Genomic DNA, 27026 nt, shown 5'->3' on the forward strand with positions numbered 1-27026 from the left:
CACCCCCTCAGTATATAATCCTTCCCCCCACCCCCTCAGTATATAATCCTCCCCCCACCCCCTCAGTATATAATCCTTCCCCCCACCCCCTCAGTATATAATCCTTCCCCCCACCCCCTCAGTATATAATCCTCCCCCCACCCCGCCAATATATAATCCTCCCCCCACCCCCTCAGTATATAATCCTTCCCCCACCCCCTCAGTATATAATCCTTCCCCCCACCCCCTCAGTATATAATCCTTCCCCCCACCCCCTCAGTATATAATCCTTCCCCCCACCCCCTCAGTATATAATCCTTCCCCCCACCCCCTCAGTATATAATCCTCCCCACACCCCCTCAGTATATAATCCTTCCCCCCACCCCCTCAGTATATAATCCTTCCCCCCACCCCCTCAGTATATAATCCTTCCCCCCACCCCCTCAGTATATAATCCTTCCCTCCACCCCCTCAGTATATAATCCTCCCCCCACCCCCTCAGTATATAATCCTTCCCTCCACCCCCTCAGTATATAATCCTCCCCCCACCCCCTCAGTATATAATCCTCCCCCCACCCCCTAAGTATATAATCCTTCCCCCCACCCCCTCAGTATATAATCCTTCCCTCCACCCCCTCAGTATATAATCCTCCCCCCACCCCCTCAGTATATAATCCTCCCCCCACCCCTCCAGTATATAATCCTCCCCCCCACCCCCTCAGTATATAATCCTCCCCCCTTGTCCGGTATCTTGCAGGTTCTGCTCAGGATTCCTCTCTCTCACTTCGCTTCATCTCTGTCCATGTCTTCAGCGGCTTCGCTCCTGGTGGTCGGCAGCGGCGGTGAGTCTCCAGCCTGATACACTGTAACAAACTACCAGAGCAGGAGAGAGATTCCTGATACATTGTAACAACCCCCCCTCTCTCGGCAGAGCGTCTCCTACGTGTCATTGACTCGGCGGCCGGCACCCAGCAGGACTTTGCGGCTCACGATGACGGCGTCCACCTCTGCCGCGTCTCCCCCTCCGGGAACCTTCTCTTCTCTGCGTCCTACAACCAGGTGCTGGTCTGGGACATCCGCAGCTCCTGACCCCCCAGTGTCCTCGCCGCAGCTCTGGATGTGACCTGTGTACATAGTCTGTACAGTACAAGGATCTAATGCCATTTTACCCAAAATCTGAAGTTTTATTTTACCTGAAAATGTTTTATAAAGTTTTTATTTAAAGGATTTTTTTGTGTTGGGGGTTTTATTACTAGAGAAACATCTTGTATCCACCCAGCTTTCCCTGGGTGCATACTGGTTCAGCTGCGGCCCTACAGAAACCCGGAAAAGCTGAGTCCTTCTGTGTAATGTCACCCAGATTTCCCAATGCGTTTTCAACAGTTAAACAGATCTGGAACATCTCTAGTTCTGGTCTATCTGCGGCCAATGGTAGCGGTGTAACACAAACCTATACACACAGGGGCAGGACATTCCTCTCCTCCTCCAGCAGGAGGCGCTGTGGTCATTCCTCTCCTCCTCCAGCAGGAGGCGCTGTGGTCATTCCTCTCCTCCTCCAGCAGGAGACGCTGTGGTCATTACTCTCCTCCTCCAGCAGGAGGCGCTGTGGTCATTACTCTCCTCCTCCAGCAGGTGGCGCTGTGGTCATTACACTCCTCCTCCAGCAGGAGACGCTGTGGTCATTACTCTACTCCTCCAGCAGGAGGCGCTGTGGTCATTACTCTCCTCCTCCAGCAGGTGGCGCTGTGGTCATTACTCTCCTCCTCCTCCAGCAGGTGGCGCTGTGGTCATTCCTCTCCTCCTCCAGCAGGAGGCGCTGTGGTCATTCCTCTTCTCCTCCAGCAGGAGGCGCTGTGGTCATTCCTCTCCTCCTCCAGCAGGAGGCGCTGTGGTCATTCCTCTCCTCCTCCAGCAGGAGACGCTGTGGTCATTACTCTCCTCCTCCAGCAGGAGGCGCTGTGGTCATTACTCTCCTCCTCCAGCAGGTGGCGCTGTGGTCATTACACTCCTCCTCCAGCAGGAGACGCTGTGGTCATTACTCTACTCCTCCAGCAGGAGGCGCTGTGGTCATTACTCTCCTCCTCCAGCAGGTGGCGCTGTGGTCATTACTCTCCTCCTCCTCCAGCAGGTGGCGCTGTGGTCATTCCTCTCCTCCTCCAGCAGGAGGCGCTGTGGTCATTCCTCTTCTCCTCCAGCAGGAGGCGCTGTGGTCATTCCTCTCCTCCTCCAGCAGGAGGCGCTGTGGTCATTCCTCTCCTCCTCCAGCAGGAGGCGCTGTGGTCATTCCTCTCCTCCTCCAGCAGGAGGCGCTGTGGTCATTCCTCTCCTCCTCCAGCAGGAGGCGCTGTGGTCATTCCTCTCCTCCTCCAGCAGGAGGCGCTGTGGTCATTCCTCTCCTCCTCCAGCAGGAGGCGCTGTGGTCATTCCTCTCCTCCTCCAGCAGGAGGCGCTGTGGTCATTCCTCTCCTCCTCCAGCAGGAGGCGCTGTGGTCAATACTCTTCTCCTCCAGCAGGAGGCGCAGTGGTCATTACTCTCCTCCTCCAGCAGGAGGCGCTGTGGTCAATACTCTCCTCCTCCAGCAGGTGGCGCTGTGGTCATTACTCTCCTCCTCCAGCAGGTGGCGCTGTGGTCATTACTCTCCTCCTCCAGCAGGTGGCGCTGTGGTCATTACTCTCCTCCTCCAGCAGGTGGCGCTGTGGTCATTACTCTCCTCCTCCAGCAGGTGGTGCTGTGGTCATTCCTCTCCTCCAGCAGGAGGCGCTGTGGTCATTCCTCTCCTCCTCCAGCAGGAGGCGCTGTGGTCATTACTCTCCTCCAGCAGGAGGCGCTGGGGTCATTACTCTCCTCTCCTCCAGCAGGAGGCGCTGGGGTCATTACTCTCCTCCTCCAGCAGGAGGCGCTGTGGTCAATACTCTCCTCCAGCAGGAGGCGCTGTGGTCATTCCTCTCCTCCTCCTCCAGCAGGTGGCGCTGTGGTCATTACTCTCCTCCTCCTCCAGCAGGTGGCGCTGTGGTCATTCCTCTCCTCCTCCAGCAGGAGGCGCTGTGGTCATTCCTCTTCTCCTCCAGCAGGAGGCGCTGTGGTCATTCCTCTCCTCCTCCAGCAGGAGGCGCTGTGGTCATTCCTCTCCTCCTCCAGCAGGAGGCGCTGTGGTCATTCCTCTCCTCCTCCAGCAGGAGGCGCTGTGGTCAATACTCTCCTCCTCCAGCAGGTGGCGCTGTGGTCATTACTCTCCTCCTCCAGCAGGTGGTGCTGTGGTCATTCCTCTCCTCCAGCAGGAGGCGCTGTGGTCATTCCTCTCCTCCTCCAGCAGGAGGCGCTGTGGTCATTACTCTCCTCCAGCAGGCCGCGCTGTGGTGATTACTCTCCTCCTCCAGCAGGAGGCGCTGTGGTCATTACTCTACTCCTCCTCCAGCAGGAGGCGCTGTGGTCATTCCTCTCCTCCAGCAGGAGGCGCTGTGGTCATTGGTCATTACTCTCCTCCTCCAGCAGGAGGCGCTGGGGTCATTACTTTCCTCCTCCAGCAGGAGGCGCTGTGGTCATTACTCGCCTCCTCCAGCAGGCGGCGCTGTGGTCATTCCTCTCCTCCTCCAGCAGGAGGCGCTGGGGTCATTACTCTCCTCCTCCAGCAGGCGGCGCTGTGGTCATTACTCTTCCTCCAGCAGGAGGCGCAGTGGTCATTACTCTCCTCCTCCAGCAGGAGGCGCTGTGGTCACTGGTCATTACTCTCCTCCTCCAGCAGGACGCGCTGGGGTCATTACTCTCCTCCTCCAGCAGGAGGCGCTGGGGTCATTACTCTCCTCCAGCAGGCGGCGCTGTGGTGATTACTCTCCTCCTCCAGCAGGAGGCGCTGTGGTCATTACTCTCCTCTTCCAGCAGGAGGCGCTGGGGTCATTACTTTCCTCCTCCAGCAGGAGGCGCTGTGGTCATTACTCTCCTCCTCCAGCAGGCGGCGCTGTGGTCATTCCTCTCCTCCTCCAGCAGGAGGCGCTGGGGTCATTACTCTCCTCCTCCAGCAGGAGGCGCTGTGGTCATTACTCTCCTCCTCCAGCAGGAGGCGCTGGGGTCATTACTCTCCTCCTCCAGCAGGAGGCGCTGTGGTCATTACTCTCCTCTCCTCCAGCAGGAGGCGCTGTGGTCATTGGTCATTACTCTCCTCCTCCAGCAGGAGGCGCTGTGGTCATTACTCTCCTCCAGCAGGAGGCGCTGGGGTCATTACTCTCCTCTCCTCCAGCAGGAGGCGCTGGGGTCATTACTCTCCTCCTCCAGCAGGAGGCGCTGTGGTCAATACTCTCCTCCAGCAGGAGGCGCTGTGGTCATTCCTCTCCTCCTCCTCCAGCAGGAGGCGCTGTGGTCATTCCTCTCCTCCTCCTCCAGCAGGTGGAGCTGTGGTCATTACTCTCCTCCTCCTCCAGCAGGTGGAGCTGTGGTCATTACTCTCCTCCTCCAGCAGGTGGAGCTGTGGTCATTACTCTCCTCCAGCAGGAGGCGCTGTGGTCATTACCCTCCTCCTCCACCAGGAGGCGCTGTGGTCATTACTCTCTTCCAGCAGGAGGCGCTGTGGTCATTCCTCTCCTCCTCCTCCAGCAGGTGGAGCTGTGGTCATTACCCTCCTCCTCCAGCAGGAGGCGCTGTGGTCATTACTCTCCTCCAGCAGGAGGCGCTGTGGTCATTCCTCTCTTCCTCCAGCAGGTGGAGCTGTGGTCATTACCCTCCTCCTCCAGCAGGAGGCGCTGTGGTCATTACTCTCCTCCAGCATGTGGCGCTGTGGTCATTCCTCTCCTCTTCCTCCAGCAGCAGGCGCTGTGGTCATTCCTCTCCTCTTCCTCCAGCAGCAGGCGCTGTGGTCATTCCTCTCCTCTTCCTCCAGCAGGAGGCGCTGTGGTCATTCCTCTCCTCTTCCTCCAGCAGGAGGCGCTGTGGTCATTCCTCTCCTCTTCCTCCAGCAGGAGGCGCTGTGGTCATTACTCTCCTCCTCCAGCAGGAGGCGCTGGGGTCATTCCTCTCCTCTTCCTCCAGCAGGAGGCGCTGTGGTCATTACTGTCCTCCAGCAGGAGGCGCTGTGGTCATTACTCTTCTCCTCCAGCAGGAGGCGCTGTGGTCATTACTCTTCTCCTCCAGCAGGAGGCGCTGTGGTCATTACTCTTCTCCTCCAGCAGGAGGCGCTGTGGTCATTACTCTCCTCCTCCAGCAGGAGGCGCTGTGGTCATTACTCTCCTCCTCCAGCAGGAGGCGCTGTGGTCATTACTCTCCTCCTCCAGCAGGAGGCGCTGTGGTCATTACTCTCCTCCTCCAGCAGGAGGCACTGTGGTCATTACTCTCCTCCTCCAGCAGGAGGCGCTGTGGTCATTACTCTCCTCCTCCAGCAGGAGGCGCTGTGGTCATTACTCTCCTCCTCCAGCAGGTGGCGCTGTGGTCATTACTCTCCTCCTCCAGCAGGAGGCGCTTTGGTCATTACACTTCTCCTCCAGCAGGTGGTGCTCTGGTCATTACTCTTCTCCTCCAGCAGGTGGTGCTGTGGTCATTACTCTCCTCCTCCAGCAGGCGGCACTGTGGTCATTACTCTTCTCCTCCAGCAGGAGGCGCTGTGGTCATTCCTCTCCTCCTCCAGCAGGCGGCGCTGTGGTCATTACTCTCCTCCTCCAGCAGGAGGCGCTGTGGTCATTACTCTCCTCTCCTCCAGCAGGAGGCGCTGTGGTCATTACTCTCCTCTCCTCCAGCAGGAGGCGCTGTGGTCATTACTCTCCTCTTCCTCCAGCAGGAGGCGCTGTGGTCATTACTCTCCTCTTCCTCCAGCAGGAGGCGCTGTGGTCATTCCTCTCCTCTTCCTCCAGCAGGAGGCGCTGTGGTCATTCCTCTCCTCTTCCTCCAGCAGGAGGCGCTGTGGTCATTACTCTCCTCTTCCTCCAGCAGGTGGAGCTGTGGTCATTACCCTCCTCCTCCAGCAGGAGGCGCTGTGGTCATTACTCTCCTCCAGCAGGAGGCGCTGTGGTCATTCCTCTCTTCCTCCAGCAGGTGGAGCTGTGGTCATTACTCTCCTCCTCCAGCAGGTTGCGCTGTGGTCATTACCCTCCTCCTCCAGCAGGAGGCGCTGTGGTCATTACTCTCCTCCAGCATGTGGCGCTGTGGTCATTCCTCTCCTCTTCCTCCAGCAGGTGGAGCTGTGGTCATTCCTCTCCTCTTCCTCCAGCAGGAGGCGCTGTGGTCATTCCTCTCCTCTTCCTCCAGCAGGAGGCGCTGTGGTCATTACTCTCCTCTTCCTCCAGCAGGAGGCGCTGTGGTCATTACTCTCCTCCTCCAGCAGGAGGCGCTGTGGTCATTACTCTCCTCCTCCAGCAGGAGGCGCTGGGGTCATTCCTCTCCTCTTCCTCCAGCAGGAGGCGCTGTGGTCATTACTGTCCTCCAGCAGGAGGCGCTGTGGTCATTACTCTTCTCCTCCAGCAGGAGGCGCTGTGGTCATTACTCTTCTCCTCCAGCAGGAGGCGCTGTGGTCATTACTCTTCTCCTCCAGCAGGAGGCGCTGTGGTCATTGCTCTCCTCCTCCAGCAGGTGGCGCTGTGGTCATTACTCTCCTCCTCCAGCAGGTGGCGCTGTGGTCATTACTCTCCTCCTCCAGCAGGAGGCGCTGTGGTCATAACTCTCCTCCTCCAGCAGGAGGCGCTGTGGTCATTACTCTCCTCTTCCTCCAGCAGGAGGCGCTGTGGTCATTCCTCTCCTCTTCCTCCAGCAGGAGGCGCTGTGGTCATTACTCTCCTCCTCCAGCAGGAGGCGCTGGGGTCATTCCTCTCCTCTTCCTCCAGCAGGAGGCGCTGTGGTCATTACTGTCCTCCAGCAGGAGGCGCTGTGGTCATTACTCTTCTCCTCCAGCAGGAGGCGCTGTGGTCATTACTCTTCTCCTCCAGCAGGAGGCGCTGTGGTCATTACTCTTCTCCTCCAGCAGGAGGCGCTGTGGTCATTACTCTTCTCCTCCAGCAGGAGGCGCTGTGGTCATTACTCTCCTCCTCCAGCAGGAGGCGCTGTGGTCATTACTCTCCTCCTCCAGCAGGTGGCGCTGTGGTCATTACTCTCCTCCTCCAGCAGGAGGCGCTGTGGTCATTACTCTCCTCCTCCAGCAGGAGGCGCTGTGGTCATTACTCTCCTCCTCCAGCAGGAGGCACTGTGGTCATTACTCTCCTCCTCCAGCAGGAGGCGCTGTGGTCATTACTCTCCTCCTCCAGCAGGAGGCGCTGTGGTCATTACTCTCCTCCTCCAGCAGGTGGCGCTGTGGTCATTACTCTCCTCCTCCAGCAGGAGGCGCTTTGGTCATTACTCTTCTCCTCCAGCAGGTGGTGCTGTGGTCATTACTCTTCTCCTCCAGCAGGTGGTGCTGTGGTCATTACTCTTCTCCTCCAGCAGGTGGTGCTCTGGTCATTACTCTTCTCCTCCAGCAGGTGGTGCTGTGGTCATTACTCTTCTCCTCCAGCAGGCGGCACTGTGGTCATTACTCTTCTCCTCCAGCAGGAGGCGCTGTGGTCATTCCTCTCCTCCTCCAGCAGGCGGCGCTGTGGTCATTACTCTCCTCCTCCAGCAGGAGGCGCTGTGATCATTACTCTCCTCTCCTCCAGCAGGAGGCGCTGTGGTCATTACTCTCCTCTCCTCCAGCAGGAGGCGCTGTGGTCATTACTCTCCTCTTCCTCCAGCAGGAGGCGCTGTGGTCATTACTCTCCTCTTCCTCCAGCAGGAGGCGCTGTGGTCATTACTCTCCTCTTCCTCCAGCAGGAGGCGCTGTGGTCATTCCTCTCCTCTTCCTCCAGCAGGAGGCGCTGTGGTCATTCCTCTCCTCTTCCTCCAGCAGGAGGCGCTGTGGTCATTACTTTCCTCCTCCAGCAGGAGGCGCTGGGGTCATTACTCTCCTCTTCCTCCAGCAGGTGGTGCTGTGGTCATTACTTTCCTCCTCCAGCAGGAGGCGCTGTGGTCATTACTCTCCTCCTCCAGCAGGAGGCGCTGCGGTCATTACTCTCCTCTTCCTCCAGCAGGTGGTGCTGTGGTCATTACTTTCCTCCTCCAGCAGGAGGCGCTGTGGTCATTACTCTCCTCCTCCAGCAGGAGGCGCTGTGGTCATTACTCTCCTCTTCCTCCAGCAGGTGGCGCTGTGGTCATTACTCTCCTCCTCCAGCAGGTGGTGCTGTGGTCATTACTCTCCTCCTCCAGCATGTGGCGCTGTGGTCATTACTCTCCTCCTCCAGCAGGAGGCGCTGTGGTCATTACTCTCCTCTTCTTCCAGCAGGTGGTGCTGTGGTCATTCCTCTCCTCCTCCAGCAGGTGGTGCTGTGGTCATTACTTTCCTCCTCCAGCAGGTGGTGCTGTGGTCATTACTTTCCTCCTCCAGCAGGAGGCGCTGTGGTCATTACTCTCCTCTTCCTCCAGCAGGTGGTGCTGTGGTCATTCCTCTCCACCTCCAGCAGGAGGCGCTGTGGTCATTACTCTCCTCCTCCAGCAGGAAGCGCTGTTGTCATTACTCTCCTCCTCCTCTGCCAGCAGGTGGCGCTGTGATGCAGCTCCTCTTATCTCCTTGTCACGTGACCCAGTCCTCCCCCTTGCTCAGGTGTACGTGCTTTTCCCCAGGTCCAGGCTCCGCCCCTCGCTCCTGTTACTGTGGCGACCAGACGCCTTTATGGCGCGCTATAAAATCTGGGCGGAAATGACGTAGGGCGTCTTCTCAGAGACGCCGGAAGTGGAGGCGCGCTGTCTTTGGCCGTCCGCCTGCACACCCGGAAGTCGATGTTGGCGGCGCCGGGATCATGAAGCGGGACGTGAGGATCCTCCTGCTGGGGGAGGGTGAGAGCGGGTGACCCGGGGGCGGGTGTGGGGTCACGGGCGGGGTCCCTGAACTGTCAATGTCACCTCTGTCACGTGGAGGACACATGGACTACAACTCCCAGCGTGCCCCGGCAGCTTTGCACGGGATGATGGGAGTTGTAGTTCAGTTCTCTGATGTCTCATTCTCCCATTACTGTTATTGTGCTCCTCTTCTGCTCCAGTCACATCTAAAGCTGCAGCAACACCCTCCTCTGCGTACAAAACCCGCCCCTGCAGGGCTTTAAATCTCCCACAATTCATTGCTCTCAGGTCACAGGAGAGGAGATTGTATGTGCAGCTTTGGATGTGACTAGAGAGAATGATGGCAGAGTGCTGGGCTCATGGAGTGAAGCATGATGGGAGGTGAGGGACACAGAGGGGCCTGAGGACCCCCATATAATGAGACCCCTGTGCACTCACCGTCCCCCCTCTTATCCTGCAGCACAAGTGGGGAAGACCTCGCTGATAATGGCGCTGGTGGGGGAGGAGTTCCCGGATGAGGTAAGGCAGTGGATGCTGGGAGTTGTAGTTTCCCAGCTCCTGGTATTTGTTAACCCCTTCCTCTCCCCCAGGTGCCGGCCCGAGCGGAGGAGATCACTATACCAGCAGATGTGACCCCGGAGCGGGTCCCCACACACATCGTGGACACCTCAGGTAATAGGAGGGGCGCTGTGTGGGTGCTGCCCCTGTGATGCTGGGGGGGGGGGTCCTCACGCTGTACAGGATAAGATGCTGTCCCCCCGTATTATCGCTTTCTGCTCTATAAGCTGCAGTGTAGAGCATGGGGGACAGAAGAGCATAGACACTGGGTCATAGATCGTACCCCCGGGGTGCAGTGCTGCAGTATAAAGCACAGGGGGGGCTGTGATTGTCTCCCTCTTCTCATTACCTTTTTCTGTGTTCATAGAAGTGGAGCAGACGGAAGAGGAGCTGCGGGAGGAGATCACAAAGGTGAGAGGAGTCCTTATGCCCTGCCGGGACTACAGCTGCCTGCAGGGGGCAGACCACCGGACACAGCTGTGGTGTCATCACATGTACTGGAGCTTTAGGTTCTGGATCCTCTCTGCTGCCCTGCGACCCCTGACCTCTGGCCGTAGCTGTGGTGTGATCTGATGTACTGGGGGTTATGTTCTGGGTCCCCCCCTGACCAGTGGCCGTAGCTGTGGTGTTATCTGATATACTGGGGGTTATGTTCTGGGTCCCCCTGACCAGTGGCCGTAGCTGTGGTGTGGTCACATGTACTGGGGGTTATGTTCTGGGTCCCCCTGACCAGTGGCCGTAGCTGTGGTGTGGTCAGATGTACTGGGGGTTATGTTCTGGGTCCCCCTGACCAGTGGCCGTAGCTGTGGTGTGGTCACATGTACTGGGGGTTATGTTCTGGGTCCCCCTGACCAGTGGCCGTAGCTGTGGTGTGGTCACATGTACTGGGGGTTATGTTCTGGATCCCCCTGACCAGTGGCCGTAGCTGTGGTGTGGTCACATGTACTGGGGGTTATGTTCTGGGTCCCCCCCCTGACCAGTGGCCGTAGCTGTGGTGTGGTCACATGTACTGGGGGTTATGTTCTGGGTCCCCCTGATCAGTGGCCGTAGCTGTGGTGTGGTCACATGTACTGGGGGTTATGTTCTGGATCCCCCTGACCAGTGGCCGTAGCTGTGGTGTGGTCACATGTACTGGGGGTTATGTTCTGGGTTCCCCTGACCAGTGGCCGTGGCTGTGGTGTGGTCACATGTACTGGGGGTTATGTTCTGGGTCCCCCTGACCAGTGGCCGTAGCTGTGGTGTGGTCACATGTACTGGGGGTTATGTTCTGGGTCCCCCCCCTGACCAGTGGCCGTAGCTGTGGTGTGGTCACATGTACTGGGGGTTATGTTCTGGGTCCCCCCCCTGACCAGTGGCCGTAGCTGTGGTGTGGTCACATGTTCTGGGTCCCCCCCCTGACCAGTGGCCGTAGCTGTGGTGTGGTCAGATGTACTGGGGGTTATGTTCTGGGTCCCCCCCCTGACCAGTGGCCGTAGCTGTGGTGTGGTCACATGTACTGGGGGTTATGTTCTGGATCCCCCTGACCAGTGGCCGTAGCTGTGGTGTGGTCACATGTACTGGGGGTTATGTTCTGGGTCCCCCCCCTGACCAGTGGCCGTAGCTGTGGTGTGATCAGATGTACTGGGGGTTATGTTCTGGATCCCCCCCCTGACCAGTGGCCGTAGCTGTGGTGTGGTCACATGTACTGGGGGTTATGTTCTGGGTCCCCCTGACCAGTGGCCGTAGCTGTGGTGTGGTCACATGTACTGGGGGTTATGTTCTGGATCCCCCTGACCAGTGGCCGTAGCTGTGGTGTGGTCAGATGTACTGGGGGTTATGTTCTGGGTCCCCCTGACCAGTGGCCGTAGCTGTGGTGTGGTCACATGTACTGGGGGTTATGTTATGGGTCCCCCCCCTGACCAGTGGCCGTAGCTGTGGTGTGGTCACATGTACTGGGGGTTATGTTATGGGTCCCCCCCCTGACCAGTGGCCGTAGCTGTGGTGTGGTCACATGTACTGGGGGGTTATGTTCTGAGTCCCCCCCTGACCAGTGGCCGTAGCTGTGGTGTGGTCACATGTACTGGGGGTTATGTTCTGAGTCCCCCCCTGACCAGTGGCCGTAGCTGTGGTGTGGTCACATGTACTGGGGGTTATGTTCTGAGTCCCCCCCTGACCAGTGGCCGTAGCTGTGGTGTGGTCACATGTACTGGGGGTTATGTTCTGGGTTCCCCTGACCAGTGGCCGTGGCTGTGGTGTGGTCACATGTTCTGCTGCCCGGTCCGGTGTTAGGATGTAGACGGTTCTGCATTGGAGCCATTATTAACCCTTACCTTCCTTCAGGCCAATGTTGTCTGCGTGGTGTATGACGTCTCTGAGCCCAGCTCCATTGAGAAGGTAAGTTACGTGGCTCCCTCTGGTGGTGGATGTAGGGAGTTGTAGAGGAGCTGGGGGTTTGACCTTTGTGACTGACTGATAGATTTTCTTCCAGATCGCCTCCAAGTGGATCCCCCTGGTGAACGGCCACGCAGAGCGCAACTATCGGTACCGCCGGCTATTGTAACCCCTTCCCTGCTGGTGGGTATGTATCCTCTGCAGGGCTGATCTTTGTCTCTCTCCGCAGGCTTCCCATAATCCTCGTGGGGAATAAGTCGGACCTCCAGTGTGGCAGCTCCATGGAGTCCATCCTGCCCATCATGAACCAGTTTTCGGAAATCGAGACCTGCGTGGAGGTAAGTGAGTGCGATGTATCCGCAGCCCTTGTAGTGTATGACTGCCCCTAGTGCCCGTGTCACGCACACCTTGTCCCTCCTTCAGTGCTCTGCCAAGAACCTCAAGAACATCTCTGAAGTATTTTACTACGCCCAGAAAGCTGTGCTGCACCCCACTGCCCCCCTGTACGACCCAGAGGAGAAGCAGGTAGGTGACCCGGTCCCTACATACCTCGTCCTGTCCCCCCTATACATGACATGTCTGCCACACAGTCCTCTATAACGCTCTGCTATAGGAAATACTGGACACTCCCTTTAAGGCCGTGTGGCTGATGCATGTGATTTCCCCTCCAGCTGAGGCCGCAGTGCAAGAAAGCGCTGACCCGAATATTCACCATCTCTGACCAGGACAACAACCAAATCTTAAGTGACGATGAGCTGAACTATTTCCAGGTATTAACACAGCCGAGTGCTGACCCCGACTTGTATCTCCTGACCCTACATCTCTGCTGTCCACTCCCCCTGCACCTCCTGACCCTACATCGCTGCTTCACCTCCCCCTGCACCTCCTGACCCTACATCGCTGCTTCACCTCCCCCTGCACCTCCTGACCCTACATCGCTGCTTCACCTCCCCCTGCACCTCCTGACCCTACATCGCTGCTTCACCTCCCCCTGCACCTCCTGACCCTACATCGCTGCTTCACCTCCCCCTGCACCTCCTGACCCTACATCGCTGCTTCACCTCCCCCTGCACCTCCTGACCCTACATCGCTGCTTCACCTCCCCCTGCACCTCCTGACCCTACATCGCTGCTTCACCTCCCCCTGCACCTCCTGACCCTACATCGCTGCTTCACCTCCCCCTGCACCTCCTGACCCTACATCGCTGCTTCACCTCCCCCTGCACCTCCTGACCCTACATCGCTGCTTCACCTCCCCCTGCACCTCCTGACCCTACATCGCTGCTTCACCTCCCCCTGCACCTCCTGACCCTACATCGCTGCTTCACCTCCCCCTGCACCTCCTGACCCTACATCGCTGCTTCACCTCCCCCTGCACCTCCTGACCCTACATCGCTGCTTCACCTCCCCCTGCACCTCCTGGCCCTACATCGCTGCTTCACCTCCTGGCCCTACATCGCTGCTTCACCTCCTGACCCTACATCGCTGCTTCACCTCCTGACCCTACATCGCTGCTGGCCACTCCTGGCCCTACATCGCTGCTGGCCACTCCTGGCCCTACATCGCTGCTGGCCACTCCTGGCCCTACATCGCTGCTGGCCACTCCTGGCCCTACATCGCTGCTGGCCACTCCTGGCCCTACATCGCTGCTGGCCACTCCTGGCCCTACATCGCTGCTGGCCACTCCTGGCCCTACATCGCTGCTGGCCACTCCTGGCCCTACATCGCTGCTGGCCACTCCTGGCCCTACATCGCTGCTGGCCACTCCTGGCCCTACATCGCTGCTGGCCACTCCTGGCCCTACATCGCTGCTGGCCACTCCTGGCCCTACATCGCTGCTGGCCACTCCTGGCCCTACATCGCTGCTGGCCACTCCTCGCCCTACATCGCTGCTGGCCACTCCTCGCCCTACATCGCTGCTGGCCACTCCTCGCCCTACATCGCTGCTGGCCACTCCTCGCCCTACATCGCTGCTGGCCACTCCTCGCCCTACATCGCTGCTGGCCACTCCTCGCCCTACATCGCTGCTGGCCACTCCTCGCCCTACATCGCTGCTGGCCACTCCTCGCCCTACATCGCTGCTGGCCACTCCTCGCCCTACATCGCTGCTGGCCACTCCTCGCCCTACATCGCTGCTGGCCACTCCTCGCCCTACATCGCTGCTGGCCACTCCTCGCCCTACATCGCTGCTGGCCACTCCTCGCCCTACATCGCTGCTGGCCACTCCTCGCCCTACATCGCTGCTGGCCACTCCTCGCCCTACATCGCTGCTGGCCACTCCTCGCCCTACATCGCTGCTGGCCACTCCTCGCCCTACATCGCTGCTGGCCACTCCTCGCCCTACATCGCTGCTGGCCACTCCTCGCCCTACATCGCTGCTGGCCACTCCTCGCCCTACATCGCTGCTGGCCACTCCTCGCCCTACATCGCTGCTGGCCACTCCTCGCCCTACATCGCTGCTGGCCACTCCTCGCCCTACATCGCTGCTGGCCACTCCTCGCCCTACATCGCTGCTGGCCCTACATCCTCTGACCTGTAGGGCCCTTTGCCTTCACTACTTCTATCATTTGATGTGTGACCTCCTGTACCTTGTGTTTCTGATGGTTTCCCACTTCTCTCTTGGGGAGGTAGCAGTCCTGTTTTGGGAATCCCTTGGTTCCTCAGGCCATGGAAGACGTGAAGATGGTTGTCAGGAAGAATACAGCGGACGGAGTGCGGGAAAATGGACTGACGCTAAACGGTGAGTGTGACCGTGTATAACGTGTTACTATGTTGTCTCTAGGGGAACAGACTAGAGGGGGGCAAATACTTTTACAGTTATTCAAATACATCTACAAAACATGAAGTTGCTCTAATCTTGATATCCTCAATGTCTCATGAGCTCCTCTTCTGCCTGATGTCTTTATCATTCTGTATTCTCATCCCCAGGCTTCCTGTTCCTCAATACCCTGTTTATCCAGCGGGGGCGCCACGAGACCACATGGACCATTCTGCGCCGCTTTGGATATGATGATACACTGGAGCTGACTGATGACTACCTCTACCCCCAGTAAGTGAGGACCTGCGGGGCCTAGGGGTCTGTCGCTTGGTGAGAGTCTATCCTTTGAGTGGTTGTGATGGAGTAACCCTGGAGGGCAGGTGTAACCCTCCCCACCTACACATTGGAGGTGTATCGGTGCCACTGTGGACCACCTAGTGGTCAAACTCTCCTGGGAGCTTACAAAAAATTTATGGTAACGCCTATTTCCATAGGAAAATTAGGATCTCCTTGTGTCGCCCCTGTAATGGGAAACAAAAGTTAAAATAATAATAAAAAGTGATTGCAGGGTCAGACAGTTCTGAAAACCAAAGAAAACGTTAACTGATCCTGGAAAAACTGTCCCCAACAAGAAGCCCCTGCACATCTGTGCCGCTCCTGTGGGTGGGGTCGGCACAGGACCCCCGGGTTGTTCTGTGTTGTAGGGTCTCTCGGGGGCTTTAGTCTTGTGTTCCCTTTAGCTGCCGTCTCTTCCTCATCTCCCGGACGCCGCGTTGTGCGTTTCGCTCCTCCTCCGCTCCAGCCGTCTTGTATCAGAGAACAGATTTTATTGAGCCATTACAGAGCGCGTTAGTGAGCGAAGCATCTGCAGAGGGAATCTGTTCACACGTAGCGAGGATTAACCCCTTACCACACCAGGCCTGGAAGTATGTGCACAGCTCTCCAGCCTCGCCATCCGTATGACGGCCATATTGGTTGTCCCTCACATTTTCTTACTGTCTCCTCTCCCCCTTTAGGCTCCGCGTTCCCCATGATTCCTCCACCGAGCTCAATCACTTTGGGTACCAGTTCCTCCAGAAGATTTTTGAGAAGCACGACCTGGTGAGTACAGAGCACCTCCGGTCCGAGGAGCCCTGTGCACTTCTGAGCTTGCTGAGTATGGGGGTCCTTTTCCTAGTTTGGGGTCCGACACCAGTGAGTTGATTGAAGGGGATGTACTGGTATCGGGTCTCAGCATAGGGATCCTCTGTACATTGCAGGGCCACCGCAGAACATGGTCCCTCCAGGGCCGGACCCTCGCAGCTCCAGCAGGGGATGGGGAACGCAAAGGAAAACGATGAATAGGATTTTTTTTATTTTGGGAAATCTGGAAACAGGTTGTGGATTTTAGGTGTGAACACAAGTGACTCTTCTCTCCCCTTTTTAGGATGGGGATGGTGCATTAAGTCCCTCGGAGCTTCACAGCTTCTTCAGTGTTTTCCCGTATACGCCCTGGGGTGCGGAGCTGAGCAGTACGGTGTGCACGGCCGATGGGGATCTGCTCCCCCTCCATGGATTCATGTGCCAGTGGACGTAAGTTGTCGGACCCCACCTGTATGTGCCCTGCCGCTGTGTGTGGGTCCTGCATTGTCCTCTGCTTCCTCCTGGCAGGTTGGTGGCTTATCTGGACGTCCACCGCTGCCTGGAATATCTGGGATATCTGGGTTACCCCATCCTGTGTGAGCAGGACAGCCAGACGCAGGCCATCACAGGTAAGTAGCGGGTGGTGGGGACTACTCCTGGGGCAGCAGACGTGTGATGAGGGAATGTCTCGTCTCTCGCAGTGACCCGGGAGAAGCGGATAGACCTGGAAAAGGGACAGACGCAGAGAAACGTCTTCCTATGCAAAGTGATTGGTCCCCGGGGGACGGGGAAGTCTGCCTTCCTGCGGGCGTTCCTGGGGCAGAGCCTTGAGGTGAGGTTATTATGGCTGTTGTATGATCTCTGCCCTGATGACTTTCTGGATCAGTAGTAGGGGTGGGTATATAGTTGGGGGGGCAGGGGCTGCTTTCTTCTGATCCCTGATATTTGTGGCTTCACCTGCTGAGCCATTATTATATAGCTCTTCCAGATGTTGTACCCAATGGTAAGTTCTCCCCATAGGACATGTGATGGGGTCTGACTGGTAGGACCCCCACTGCCCCCTTGGGTACCCTGGCTCTGTCATTACTATGGCTTGTTCTCCCTGTCCCCAGGAGCTGTCGCTCAGCAGGTAAGTCACCTGACTATGAGCTGGCGTTGGGTCGGGCGCAGCAGGGGTGACCTTCAGTGCAGCTTATCTGGTGCCTCTTATCTCTGGTGACAAAGCTTCTGTGTTATGTTCTCCTCCCCGCACACTATTGTTCTCCTCCCATACCTGAACACGGTGGTCTTCTCCCTCCACAGGAGCAGCTGCGGACCCCCCGGGCACCCTCCTTCTACTCCATAAACACAGTGCTGGTCAGCGGGCAGGAGAAGCATCTCATTGTAAGTGAGAAAGGGAAGCCGAGAAATCTCCAAACTGTCATATAAGGTGCTGGCATATTGTTAGGACACAATGGGGGTCATTTACTAAGGGCCCGATTCGCGTTTTCCCGCCGCATTTAAAACAAAAAATCTGTCGCGGAGCTTGCACTTACCTTCACTCAGCCCGGCTCGGTGAACTCTAGCGCGTTCCGATGCTCTTCAGCGCAGCAGCACCACCTGGTGGACGGCGGAGGAACTGCCTTAATAAATCCCGTCCGGACCTGAATCCAGCGCACAGAACGCGCCGCTGGATCGCGAACGGACCAGGTCAGTAAATCTTCCCCAATGTCCCTACGCAACTGGGGGGAGTCTTGCCCCTAAGGACCCCTACAAATGAAGGGACAGTATCGCCCCTTCTGGCTGTGCATGGATCTGCAGTTCTACAGCGTGTGCTCAGAGGCGCAGCATCCGCATCCCCACAGTGAGGGGCTCCCTAATAACATGACGCTACTTCCTATAACCCCATCCAATTGTTTCCTTAGACTGAAGACCTGAGGGTTTGTTCTAGTTGTATCCGGTCATTACACCACATGGTATCAGTGCAGGTTCTGACACACGTATGCAGTTTGTTACAGTGTGTCGGGGCTATCTGGCGTTAGATCAGCTGGACATCAGCAAGCAGAGATCTGGAATATTAGATGCACAGAATATTGAATATCTGTTCTGTATATTAAGATTATACTTAAGGGGAAAGCCCATCATTAGTAAGTCTTGTAGTTACATCCATCTTCTGATGTGTAGAATAGTCGCCAGTGGTCTACTCCCAGCATGCCCTGACTGCAGCACCTGGAGGGCATCTCTAGGCTGGCAATACCTGGCCATAGGACAACTACTCCCAGCATGCCCTGACTGCAGCACCTGGAGGGCATCTCTAGGCTGGCAATACCTGGCCATAGGACAACTACTCCCAGCATGCCCTGACTGCAGCACCTGGAGGGCATCTCTAGGCTGGCAATACCTGGCCATAGGACAACTACTCCCAGCATGCCCTGACTGCAGCACCTGGAGGGCATCTCTAGGCTGGCAATACCTGGCCATAGGACAACTACTCCCAGCATGCCCTGACTGCAGCACCTGGAGGGCATCTCTAGGCTGGCAATACCTGGCCATAGGACAACTACTCCCAGCATGCCCTGACTGCAGCACCTGGAGGGCATCTCTAGGCTGGCAATACCTGGCCATAGGACAACTACTCCCAGCATGCCCTGACTGCAGCACCTGGAGGGCATCTCTAGGCTGGCAATACCTGGCCATAGGACAACTACTCCCAGCATGCCCTGACTGCCAGCACCTGGAGGGCATCTCTAGGCTGGCAGTCCCTGGCCATAGGACAACTACTCCCAGCATGCCCTGACTGCAGCACCTGGAGGGCATCTCTAGGCTGGCAGTACCTGGCAATAGGACAACTACTCCCAGCATGCCCTGACTGCAGCACCTGGAGGGCATCTCTAGGCTGGCAATACCTGGCCATAGGACAACTACTCCCAGCATGCCCTGACTGCAGCACCTGGAGGGCATCTCTAGGCTGGCAGTACCTGGCCATAGGACAACTACTCCCAGCATGCCCTGACTGCAGCACCTGGAGGGCATCTCTAGGCTGGCAGTACCTGGCCATCGGACAACTACTCCCAGCATGCCCTGACTGCAGCACCTGGAGGGCATCTCTAGGCTGGCAATACCTGGCCATAGGACAACTACTCCCAGCATGCCCTGACTGCAGCACCTGGAGGGCATCTCTAGGCTGGCAATACCTGGCCATAGGACAACTACTCCCAGCATGCCCTGACTGCAGCACCTGGAGGGCATCTCTAGGCTGGCAATACCTGGCCATAGGACAACTACTCCCAGCATGCCCTGACTGCAGCACCTGGAGGGCATCTCTAGGCTGGCAATACCTGGCCATAGGACAACTACTCCCAGCATGCCCTGACTGCAGCACCTGGAGGGCATCTCTAGGCTGGCAATACCTGGCCATAGGACAACTACTCCCAGCATGCCCTGACTGCAGCACCTGGAGGGCATCTCTAGGCTGGCAATACCTGGCCATAGGACAACTACTCCCAGCATGCCCTGACTGCAGCACCTGGAGGGCATCTCTAGGCTGGCAATACCTGGCCATAGGACAACTACTCCCAGCATGCCCTGACTGCAGCACCTGGAGGGCATCTCTAGGCTGGCAATACCTGGCCATAGGACAACTACTCCCAGCATGCCCTGACTGCAGCACCTGGAGGGCATCTCTAGGCTGGCAATACCTGGCCATAGGACAACTACTCCCAGCATGCCCTGACTGCAGCACCTGGAGGGCATCTCTAGGCTGGCAATACCTGGCCATAGGACAACTACTCCCAGCATGCCCTGACTGCAGCACCTGGAGGGCATCTCTAGGCTGGCAATACCTGGCCATAGGACAACTACTCCCAGCATGCCCTGACTGCAGCACCTGGAGGGCATCTCTAGGCTGGCAATACCTGGCCATAGGACAACTACTCCCAGCATGCCCTGACTGCCAGCACCTGGAGGGCATCTCTAGGCTGGCAATACCTGGCCATAGGACAACTACTCCCAGCATGCCCTGACTGCAGCACCTGGAGGGCATCTCTAGGCTGGCAATACCTGGCCATAGGACAACTACTCCCAGCATGCCCTGACTGCCAGCACCTGGAGGGCATCTCTAGGCTGGCAATACCTGGCCATAGGACAACTACTCCCAGCATGCCCTGACTGCAGCACCTGGAGGGCATCTCTAGGCTGGCAATACCTGGCCATAGGACAACTACTCCCAGCATGCCCTGACTGCCAGCACCTGGAGGGCATCTCTAGGCTGGCAATACCTGGCCATAGGACAACTACTCCCAGCATGCCCTGACTGCCAGCACCTGGAGGGCATCTCTAGGCTGGCAGTCCCTGGCCATAGGACAACTACTCCCAGCATGCCCTGACTGCAGCACCTGGAGGGCATCTCTAGGCTGGCAGTACCTGGCAATAGGACAACTACTCCCAGCATGCCCTGACTGCAGCACCTGGAGGGCATCTCTAGGCTGGCAATACCTGGCCATAGGACAACTACTCCCAGCATGCCCTGACTGCAGCACCTGGAGGGCATCTCTAGGCTGGCAGTACCTGGCCATAGGACAACTACTCCCAGCATGCCCTGACTGCAGCACCTGGAGGGCATCTCTAGGCTGGCAATACCTGGCCATCGGACAACTACTCCCAGCATGCCCTGACTGCAGCACCTGGAGGGCATCTCTAGGCTGGCAATACCTGGCCATAGGACAACTACTCCCAGCATGCCCTGACTGCAGCACCTGGAGGGCATCTCTAGGCTGGCAGTCCCTGGCCATAGGACAACTACTCCCAGCATGCCCTGACTGCAGCACCTGGAGGGCATCTCTAGGCTGGCAATACCTGGCCATAGGACAACTACTCCCAGCATGCCCTGACTGCAGCACCTGGAGGGCATCTCTAGGCTGGCAATACCTGGCCATAGGACAACTACTCCCAGCATGCCCTGACTGCAGCACCTGGAGGGCATCTCTAGGCTGGCAATACCTGGCCATCGGACAACTACTCCCAGCATGCCCTGACTGCAGCACCTGGAGGGCATCTCTAGGCTGGCAATACCTGGCCATAGGACAACTACTCCCAGCATGCCCTGACTGCCAGCACCTGGAGGGCATCTCTAGGCTGGCAGTCCCTGGCCATAGAACAACTACTCCCAGCATGCCCTGACTGCAGCACCTGGAGGGCATCTCTAGGCTGGCAATACCTGGCCATAGGACAACTACTCCCAGCATGCCCTGACTGCAGCACCTGGAGGGCATCTCAAGGCTGGCAATACCTGGCCATAGGACAACTACTCCCAGCATGCCCTGACTGCAGCACCTGGAGGGCATCTCTAGGCTGGCAATACCTGGCCATCGGACAACTACTCCCAGCATGCTCTGACTGCAGCACCTGGAGGGCATCTCTAGGCTGGCAATACCTGGCCATAGGACAACTACTCCCAGCATGCCCTGACTGCCAGCACCTGGAGGGCATCTCTAGGCTGGCAATACCTGGCCATAGGACAACTACTCCCAGCATGCCCTGACTGCCAGCACCTGGAGGGCATCTCTAGGCTGGCAGTCCCTGGCCATAGAACAACTACTCCCAGCATGCCCTGACTGCAGCACCTGGAGGGCATCTCTAGGCTGGCAATACCTGGCCATAGGACAACTACTCCCAGCATGCCCTGACTGCAGCACCTGGAGGGCATCTCTAGGCTGGCAATACCTGGCCATAGGACAACTACTCCCAGCATGCCCTGACTGCAGCACCTGGAGGGCATCTCTAGGCTGGCAATACCTGGCCATAGGACAACTACTCCCAGCATGCCCTGACTGCAGCACCTGGAGGGCATCTCTAGGCTGGCAGTCCCTGGCCATAGGACAACTACTCCCAGCATGCCCTGACTGCAGCACCTGGAGGGCATCTCTAGGCTGGCAGTACCTGGCAATAGGACAACTACTCCCAGCATGCCCTGACTGCAGCACCTGGAGGGCATCTCTAGGCTGGCAGTCCCTGGCCATAGGACAACTACTCCCAGCATGCCCTGACTGCAGCACCTGGAGGGCATCTCTAGGCTGGCAGTACCTGGCAATAGGACAACTACTCCCAGCATGCCCTGACTGCAGCACCTGGAGGGCATCTCTAGGCTGGCAGTCCCTGGCCATAGGACAACTACTCCCAGCATGCCCTGACTGCAGCACCTGGAGGGCATCTCTAGGCTGGCAATACCTGGCCATAGGACAACTACTCCCAGCATGCCCTGACTGCAGCACCTGGAGGGCATCTCTAGGCTGGCAGTCCCTGGCCATAGGACAGGGGCGTGGGGCTCCGGCCTGGGAAGTGTCCCGTGTGTGAGGTGCGGGGGCTCCGGCCTGGGAAGTGTCCTGTGTGTGAGGGTCGGGGGGCTCCGGCCTGGGAAGTGTCCCGTGTGTGAGGGGCGGGGGGCTCCGGCCTGGGAAGTGTCCCGTGTGTGAGGGGCGGGGGGCTCCGGCCTGGGAAGTGTCCCGTGTGTGAGGGGCGGGGGGCTCCGGCCTGGGAAGTGTCCCGTGTGTGAGGTGCGGGGGCTCCGGCCTGGGAAGTGTCCCGTGTGTGAGGGGCGGGGGGCTCCGGCCTGGGAAGTGTCCTGTGTGTGAGGTGCGGGGGCTCCGGCCTGGGAAGTGTCCTGTGTGTGGGGGTCGGGGGGCTCCGGCCTGGGAAGTGTCCTGTGTGTGGGGGTCGGGGGGGCTCCGGCCTGGGAAGTGTCCTGTGTGTGAGGTGCGGGGGCTCCGGCCTGGGAAGTGTCCTGTGTGTGAGGTGCGGGGGCTCCGGCCTGGGAAGTGTCCCGTGTGTGAGGTGCGGGGGCTCCGGCCTGGGAAGTGTCCCGTGTGTGAGGTGCGGGGGCTCCGGCCTGGGAAGTGTCCCGTGTGTGAGGTGCGGGGGCTCCGGCCTGGGAAGTGTCCCGTGTGTGAGGTACGGGGGGCTCCGGCCTGGGAAGTGTCCTGTGTGTGAGGTGCGGGGGCTCCGGCCTGGGAAGTGTCCTGTGTGTGAGGTGCGGGGGCTCCGGCCTGGGAAGTGTCCTGTGTGTGGGGGTCGGGGGGCTCCGGCCTGGGAAGTGTCCTGTGTGTGGGGGTCGGGGGGCTCCGGCCTGGGAAGTGTCCTGTGTGTGAGGTGCGGGGGCTCCGGCCTGGGAAGTGTCCTGTGTGTGAGGGTCGGGGGGCTCCGGCCTGGGAAGTGTCCTGTGTGTGAGGTGCGGGGGCTCCGGCCTGGGAAGTGTCCTGTGTGTGGGGGTCGGGGGGCTCCGGCCTGGGAAGTGTCCCGTGTGTGGGGGTCGGGGGGCTCCGGCCTGGGAAGTGTCCCGTGTGTGGGGGTCGGGGGGCTCCGGCCTGGGAAGTGTCCCGTGTGTGGGGGTCGGGGGGCTCCGGCCTGGGAAGTGTCCCGTGTGTGGGGGTCGGGGGGCTCCGGCCTGGGAAGTGTCCCGTGTGTGGGGGTCGGGGGGCTCCGGCCTGGGAAGTGTCCCGTGTGTGGGGGTCGGGGGGCTCCGGCCTGGGAAGTGTCCCGTGTGTGGGGGTCGGGGGGCTCCGGCCTGGGAAGTGTCCCGTGTGTGGGGGTCGGGGGGCTCCGGCCTGGGAAGTGTCCCGTGTGTGGGGGTCGGGGGGCTCCGGCCTGGGAAGTGTCCCGTGTGTGAGGGTCGGGGGGCTCCGGCCTGGGAAGTGTCCTGTGTGTGGGGGTCGGGGGGCTCCGGCCTGGGAAGTGTCCCGTGTGTGAGGGTCGGGGGGCTCCGGCCTGGGAAGTGTCCCGTGTGTGAGGTGCGGGGGCTCCGGCCTGGGAAGTGTCCCGTGTGTGAGGGGCGGGGGGCTCCGGCCTGGGAAGTGTCCTGTGTGTGAGGTGCGGGGGCTCCGGCCTGGGAAGTGTCCTGTGTGTGGGGGTCGGGGGGCTCCGGCCTGGGAAGTGTCCTGTGTGTGGGGGTCGGGGGGGCTCCGGCCTGGGAAGTGTCCTGTGTGTGAGGTGCGGGGGCTCCGGCCTGGGAAGTGTCCTGTGTGTGAGGTGCGGGGGCTCCGGCCTGGGAAGTGTCCCGTGTGTGAGGTGCGGGGGCTCCGGCCTGGGAAGTGTCCCGTGTGTGAGGTGCGGGGGCTCCGGCCTGGGAAGTGTCCCGTGTGTGAGGTACGGGGGGCTCCGGCCTGGGAAGTGTCCTGTGTGTGAGGTGCGGGGGCTCCGGCCTGGGAAGTGTCCTGTGTGTGAGGTGCGGGGGCTCCGGCCTGGGAAGTGTCCTGTGTGTGGGGGTCGGGGGGCTCCGGCCTGGGAAGTGTCCTGTGTGTGGGGGTCGGGGGGCTCCGGCCTGGGAAGTGTCCTGTGTGTGAGGTGCGGGGGCTCCGGCCTGGGAAGTGTCCTGTGTGTGAGGGTCGGGGGGCTCCGGCCTGGGAAGTGTCCTGTGTGTGAGGTGCGGGGGCTCCGGCCTGGGAAGTGTCCCGTGTGTGGGGGTCGGGGGGCTCCGGCCTGGGAAGTGTCCCGTGTGTGGGGGTCGGGGGGCTCCGGCCTGGGAAGTGTCCCGTGTGTGGGGGTCGGGGGGCTCCGGCCTGGGAAGTGTCCCGTGTGTGGGGGTCGGGGGGCTCCGGCCTGGGAAGTGTCCCGTGTGTGGGGGTCGGGGGGCTCCGGCCTGGGAAGTGTCCCGTGTGTGGGGGTCGGGGGGCTCCGGCCTGGGAAGTGTCCCGTGTGTGAGGGTCGGGGGGCTCCGGCCTGGGAAGTGTCCCGTGTGTGGGGGTCGGGGGGCTCCGGCCTGGGAAGTGTCCCGTGTGTGAGGGTCGGGGGGCTCCGGCCTGGGAAGTGTCCCGTGTGTGAGGGTCGGGGGGCTCCGGCCTGGGGTGAGCTTGTGGCTCTTGTCTTTTCAGCTCTTTGAGGTGGACGTGGACACGGAGTTCCTGAAGCAGTCGGACGCGGCCTGTGACGTGGCCTGCCTGATGTATGACGTCAGCGACCCCAAGTCCTTCAACTACTGCGCCAGCATCTACAAGGTGTGTACCCTCCGCCCTCCTATAGTCTGGTATGGGGCAGCGTCTCGGGGACTTGTCACCACCTCTATCTCCTTACAGCAGCACTACATGGACAGCCAGACGCCCTGCATATTTGTGGGGTGTAAGTGGGACCAGGGAGAGGTGAAGCAGCAGCACGGGATCTCCCCCGCTGAATTCTGCCACAAGCACCGGCTGCCCGCGCCCTATCACTTCAGCTGTAAGGGGACTGTGGACAGGAGCATCTACAACAAGCTGGCCACCGCCGCCGCATTCCCGTGAGTCCTGGATTATACCGGAGCCAGGAGGGAGGAGCAGGACTCCGGCTCCTAGGAATACAAGGAGTCCTGCTCCTCCCTCCAGGCCCCGCACTGTGACTGGAGTGTTCCTTTAATATCCTAGCCCGCCCCTTTAATTCATGGTCCTCTTTTCCCCCGCAGGCACCTCCATGACACAGAGCTCAGCACTGCCTCCTTCTGGCTGCGAGTGGCGCTGGGAGCCACAGTGGCCGCCGTGGTGGGGTTCACCCTCTATAAAGCTCTGCTCCGCAGCAAATAACCGGCACTACCTCCGCATCCAGGCACGGTGACCCGCCAGCCGCCCGTCACTTTTAACCCCTTCAGCTCTGCCGGGGAAACGGACAAGGGAACCTTATGTCCTTCTTTTATTTTTATTTTTTTCCTGATCCGTTCAGTATTGGAATCACTGAATCTGGCTGACATTGTGCCTTCTACTCCAGTCACAGCCGGAGCTGCACTCGTCATTCTGTTCCTGTCTGTGCGTCCTGCTGTGTTGCATTATGGGAGCTCAACCAGTAGGATTGTGAACGCAGCTGTGGATGTGACTGGAGTATAAGAGAAGCTTCTACAGATGGAAGATGGTGACGTGACGGAGCGTCAGGACGACCTTTGCTTTTTTATTCCTTAATGAACTAATGTGACAGAAGCGCCGGGCCCCCCGTGTCCTGCAGGGACCCCTGTGTACAGTCTCACATGATGGACAATGTCACATTTACAGAATCAAATTATATATAAAGAAATTTTAAGAAATCTGTATAATGTTCTGATATCAAAAGAAGGGGGGGGGGGGGGATCGTCCATCTCACTAGTCACCAGCAGGGGGCGACTGCTGCCAGACAGAAATCTACTGCCTATAGGTGCACACAGATGGGGGGCGCTGCAGAGCACTTGCACATATCCTGTCCTGAAATACTTTGTGCTGCTGTGGATCCATCACCTCAGTAGCCTCACATGCACGGAGTGCACACCTTATACTTGTCTCACTCGCTACTTTTTTTTGGATGATTAGAGTCGTAGTTCTCACCGTGATAGCTCAGTGCGCTCTAGAGCTGACACTGCACAGTGTGGATGATGGGAGTTGTAGCCCTTTCTGTATGGCCTGACAATGCACAGTGTGGATGATGGGAGATGTAGTCCTGTATGGCCTGATGCACACTAGGCCTGACACTGCACAGTGTGGATGATAGGAGATGTAGTCCTGTATGGCCTGATGCACACTAGGCCTGACACTGCGCAGTGTGGATGATGGGAGATGTAGTCCTGTATGGCCTGATGCACACTAGGCCTGACACTGCGCAGTGTGGATGATGGGAGATGTAGTCCTGTATGGCATGATACACACTAGGCCTGACACTGCACAGTGTGGATGATGGGAGATGTAGTCCTGTATGGCCTGATGCACACTAGGCCTGACACTGCACAGTGTGGATGATAGGAGATGTAGTCCTGTATGGCATGATACACACTAGGCCTGACACTGCGCAGTGTGGATGATGGGAGATGTAGTCCTGTATGGCATGATACACACTAGGCCTGACACTGCGCAGTGTGGATGATGGGAGATGTAGTCCTGTATGGCATGATACACACTAGGCCTGACACTGCACAGTGTGGATGATGGGAGATGTAGTCCTGTATGGCCTGATGCACACTAGGCCTGACACTGCACAGTGTGGATGATAGGAGATGTAGTCCTGTATGGCATGATACACACTAGGCCTGACACTGCGCAGTGTGGATGATGGGAGATGTAGTCCTGTATGGCATGATACACACTAGGCCTGACACTGCGCAGTGTGGATGATGGGAGATGTAGTCCTGTATGGCCTGATGCACACTAGGCCTGACCCTGCATTGAGCGCATGGACGGGGTCAGGGGCTTCTCCATCCTCCACAATCAGCAGGTATTGGGGGTGTTAGGACTATGGAAGTTGCCTCCTCCATTAGGGGGCGCTCTCTGCAGGCCGGCCCCGGTGACATCATACTTTACCCTCGGCAGGAGATGTGGAGCTCTGTGACATCATACCGGCTTCTCCCAGATTCTTCCTGGCATCTTGCTGTCAGTGAATGGCCACATTACCCAGAGCTCAGTCTCCTGCGGCCCCCTGAACAATCCTGGGATCAGTTTCCTTCTCTTCCCCTGGGACGCCCCCTGCAGGG

The 27026-nt window shown here is 58.8% G+C and overlaps 2 protein-coding genes and 1 long non-coding RNA gene across 5 annotated transcripts in view; 2 read left to right on the forward strand and 1 right to left on the reverse strand.

The window, feature by feature from the left end:
* The window catches only part of WDR90 (WD repeat domain 90), a 716604-nt gene that overhangs the window by 1584 nt on the left and 687994 nt on the right, over positions 1-27026 (reverse strand). The window lies entirely within an intron of this gene.
* Positions 726-1206, forward strand: LOC140076023 (uncharacterized). The gene is made up of 2 exons (XR_011849498.1): positions 726-821; positions 911-1206. It is a non-coding gene; the product is annotated as an uncharacterized lncRNA (long non-coding RNA).
* On the forward strand, positions 8658-25603 carry RHOT2 (ras homolog family member T2). Of its 2 annotated transcripts, none has more exons than XM_072119736.1 (19): positions 8658-8797; positions 9261-9319; positions 9391-9472; positions 9726-9769; positions 11678-11731; positions 11826-11878; positions 11958-12066; positions 12152-12253; positions 12400-12498; positions 14359-14467; positions 14656-14776; positions 15502-15586; positions 15912-16057; positions 16136-16236; positions 16309-16439; positions 16910-16990; positions 24448-24570; positions 24649-24845; positions 25008-25603. In XM_072119736.1, the coding sequence occupies exons 1-19, from the start codon at positions 8761-8763 to the stop codon at positions 25123-25125; spliced, it is 1851 nt and encodes a 616-aa protein (XP_071975837.1). In that variant the 5' UTR covers positions 8658-8760; the 3' UTR covers positions 25126-25603. The 2 variants fall into 2 exon arrangements, with proteins under 2 accessions (XP_071975837.1, XP_071975839.1); XM_072119738.1 differs by having other exon boundaries at positions 24652-24845.

This window comes from Engystomops pustulosus, chromosome 8, assembly GCF_040894005.1.
Source record: "Engystomops pustulosus chromosome 8, aEngPut4.maternal, whole genome shotgun sequence".
Lineage (NCBI taxonomy): Eukaryota > Metazoa > Chordata > Amphibia > Anura > Leptodactylidae > Engystomops > Engystomops pustulosus.

What these genes read in the sequence shown, in the direction of transcription:
- RHOT2 (XM_072119736.1), top strand. Translation starts at nt 8,761, where the DNA reads ATGAAGCGGGACGTGAGGATCCTCCTGCTGGGGGAGG. An exon ending in TTTTTGAGAAGCACGACCTG is followed by an intron (nt 15,587 to 15,911) that starts GTGAGTACAGAG and finishes TCCCCTTTTTAG; the next exon opens with GATGGGGATGGTGCATTAAG. An exon ending in GGATTCATGTGCCAGTGGAC is followed by an intron (nt 16,058 to 16,135) that starts GTAAGTTGTCGG and finishes TCCTCCTGGCAG; the next exon opens with GTTGGTGGCTTATCTGGACG.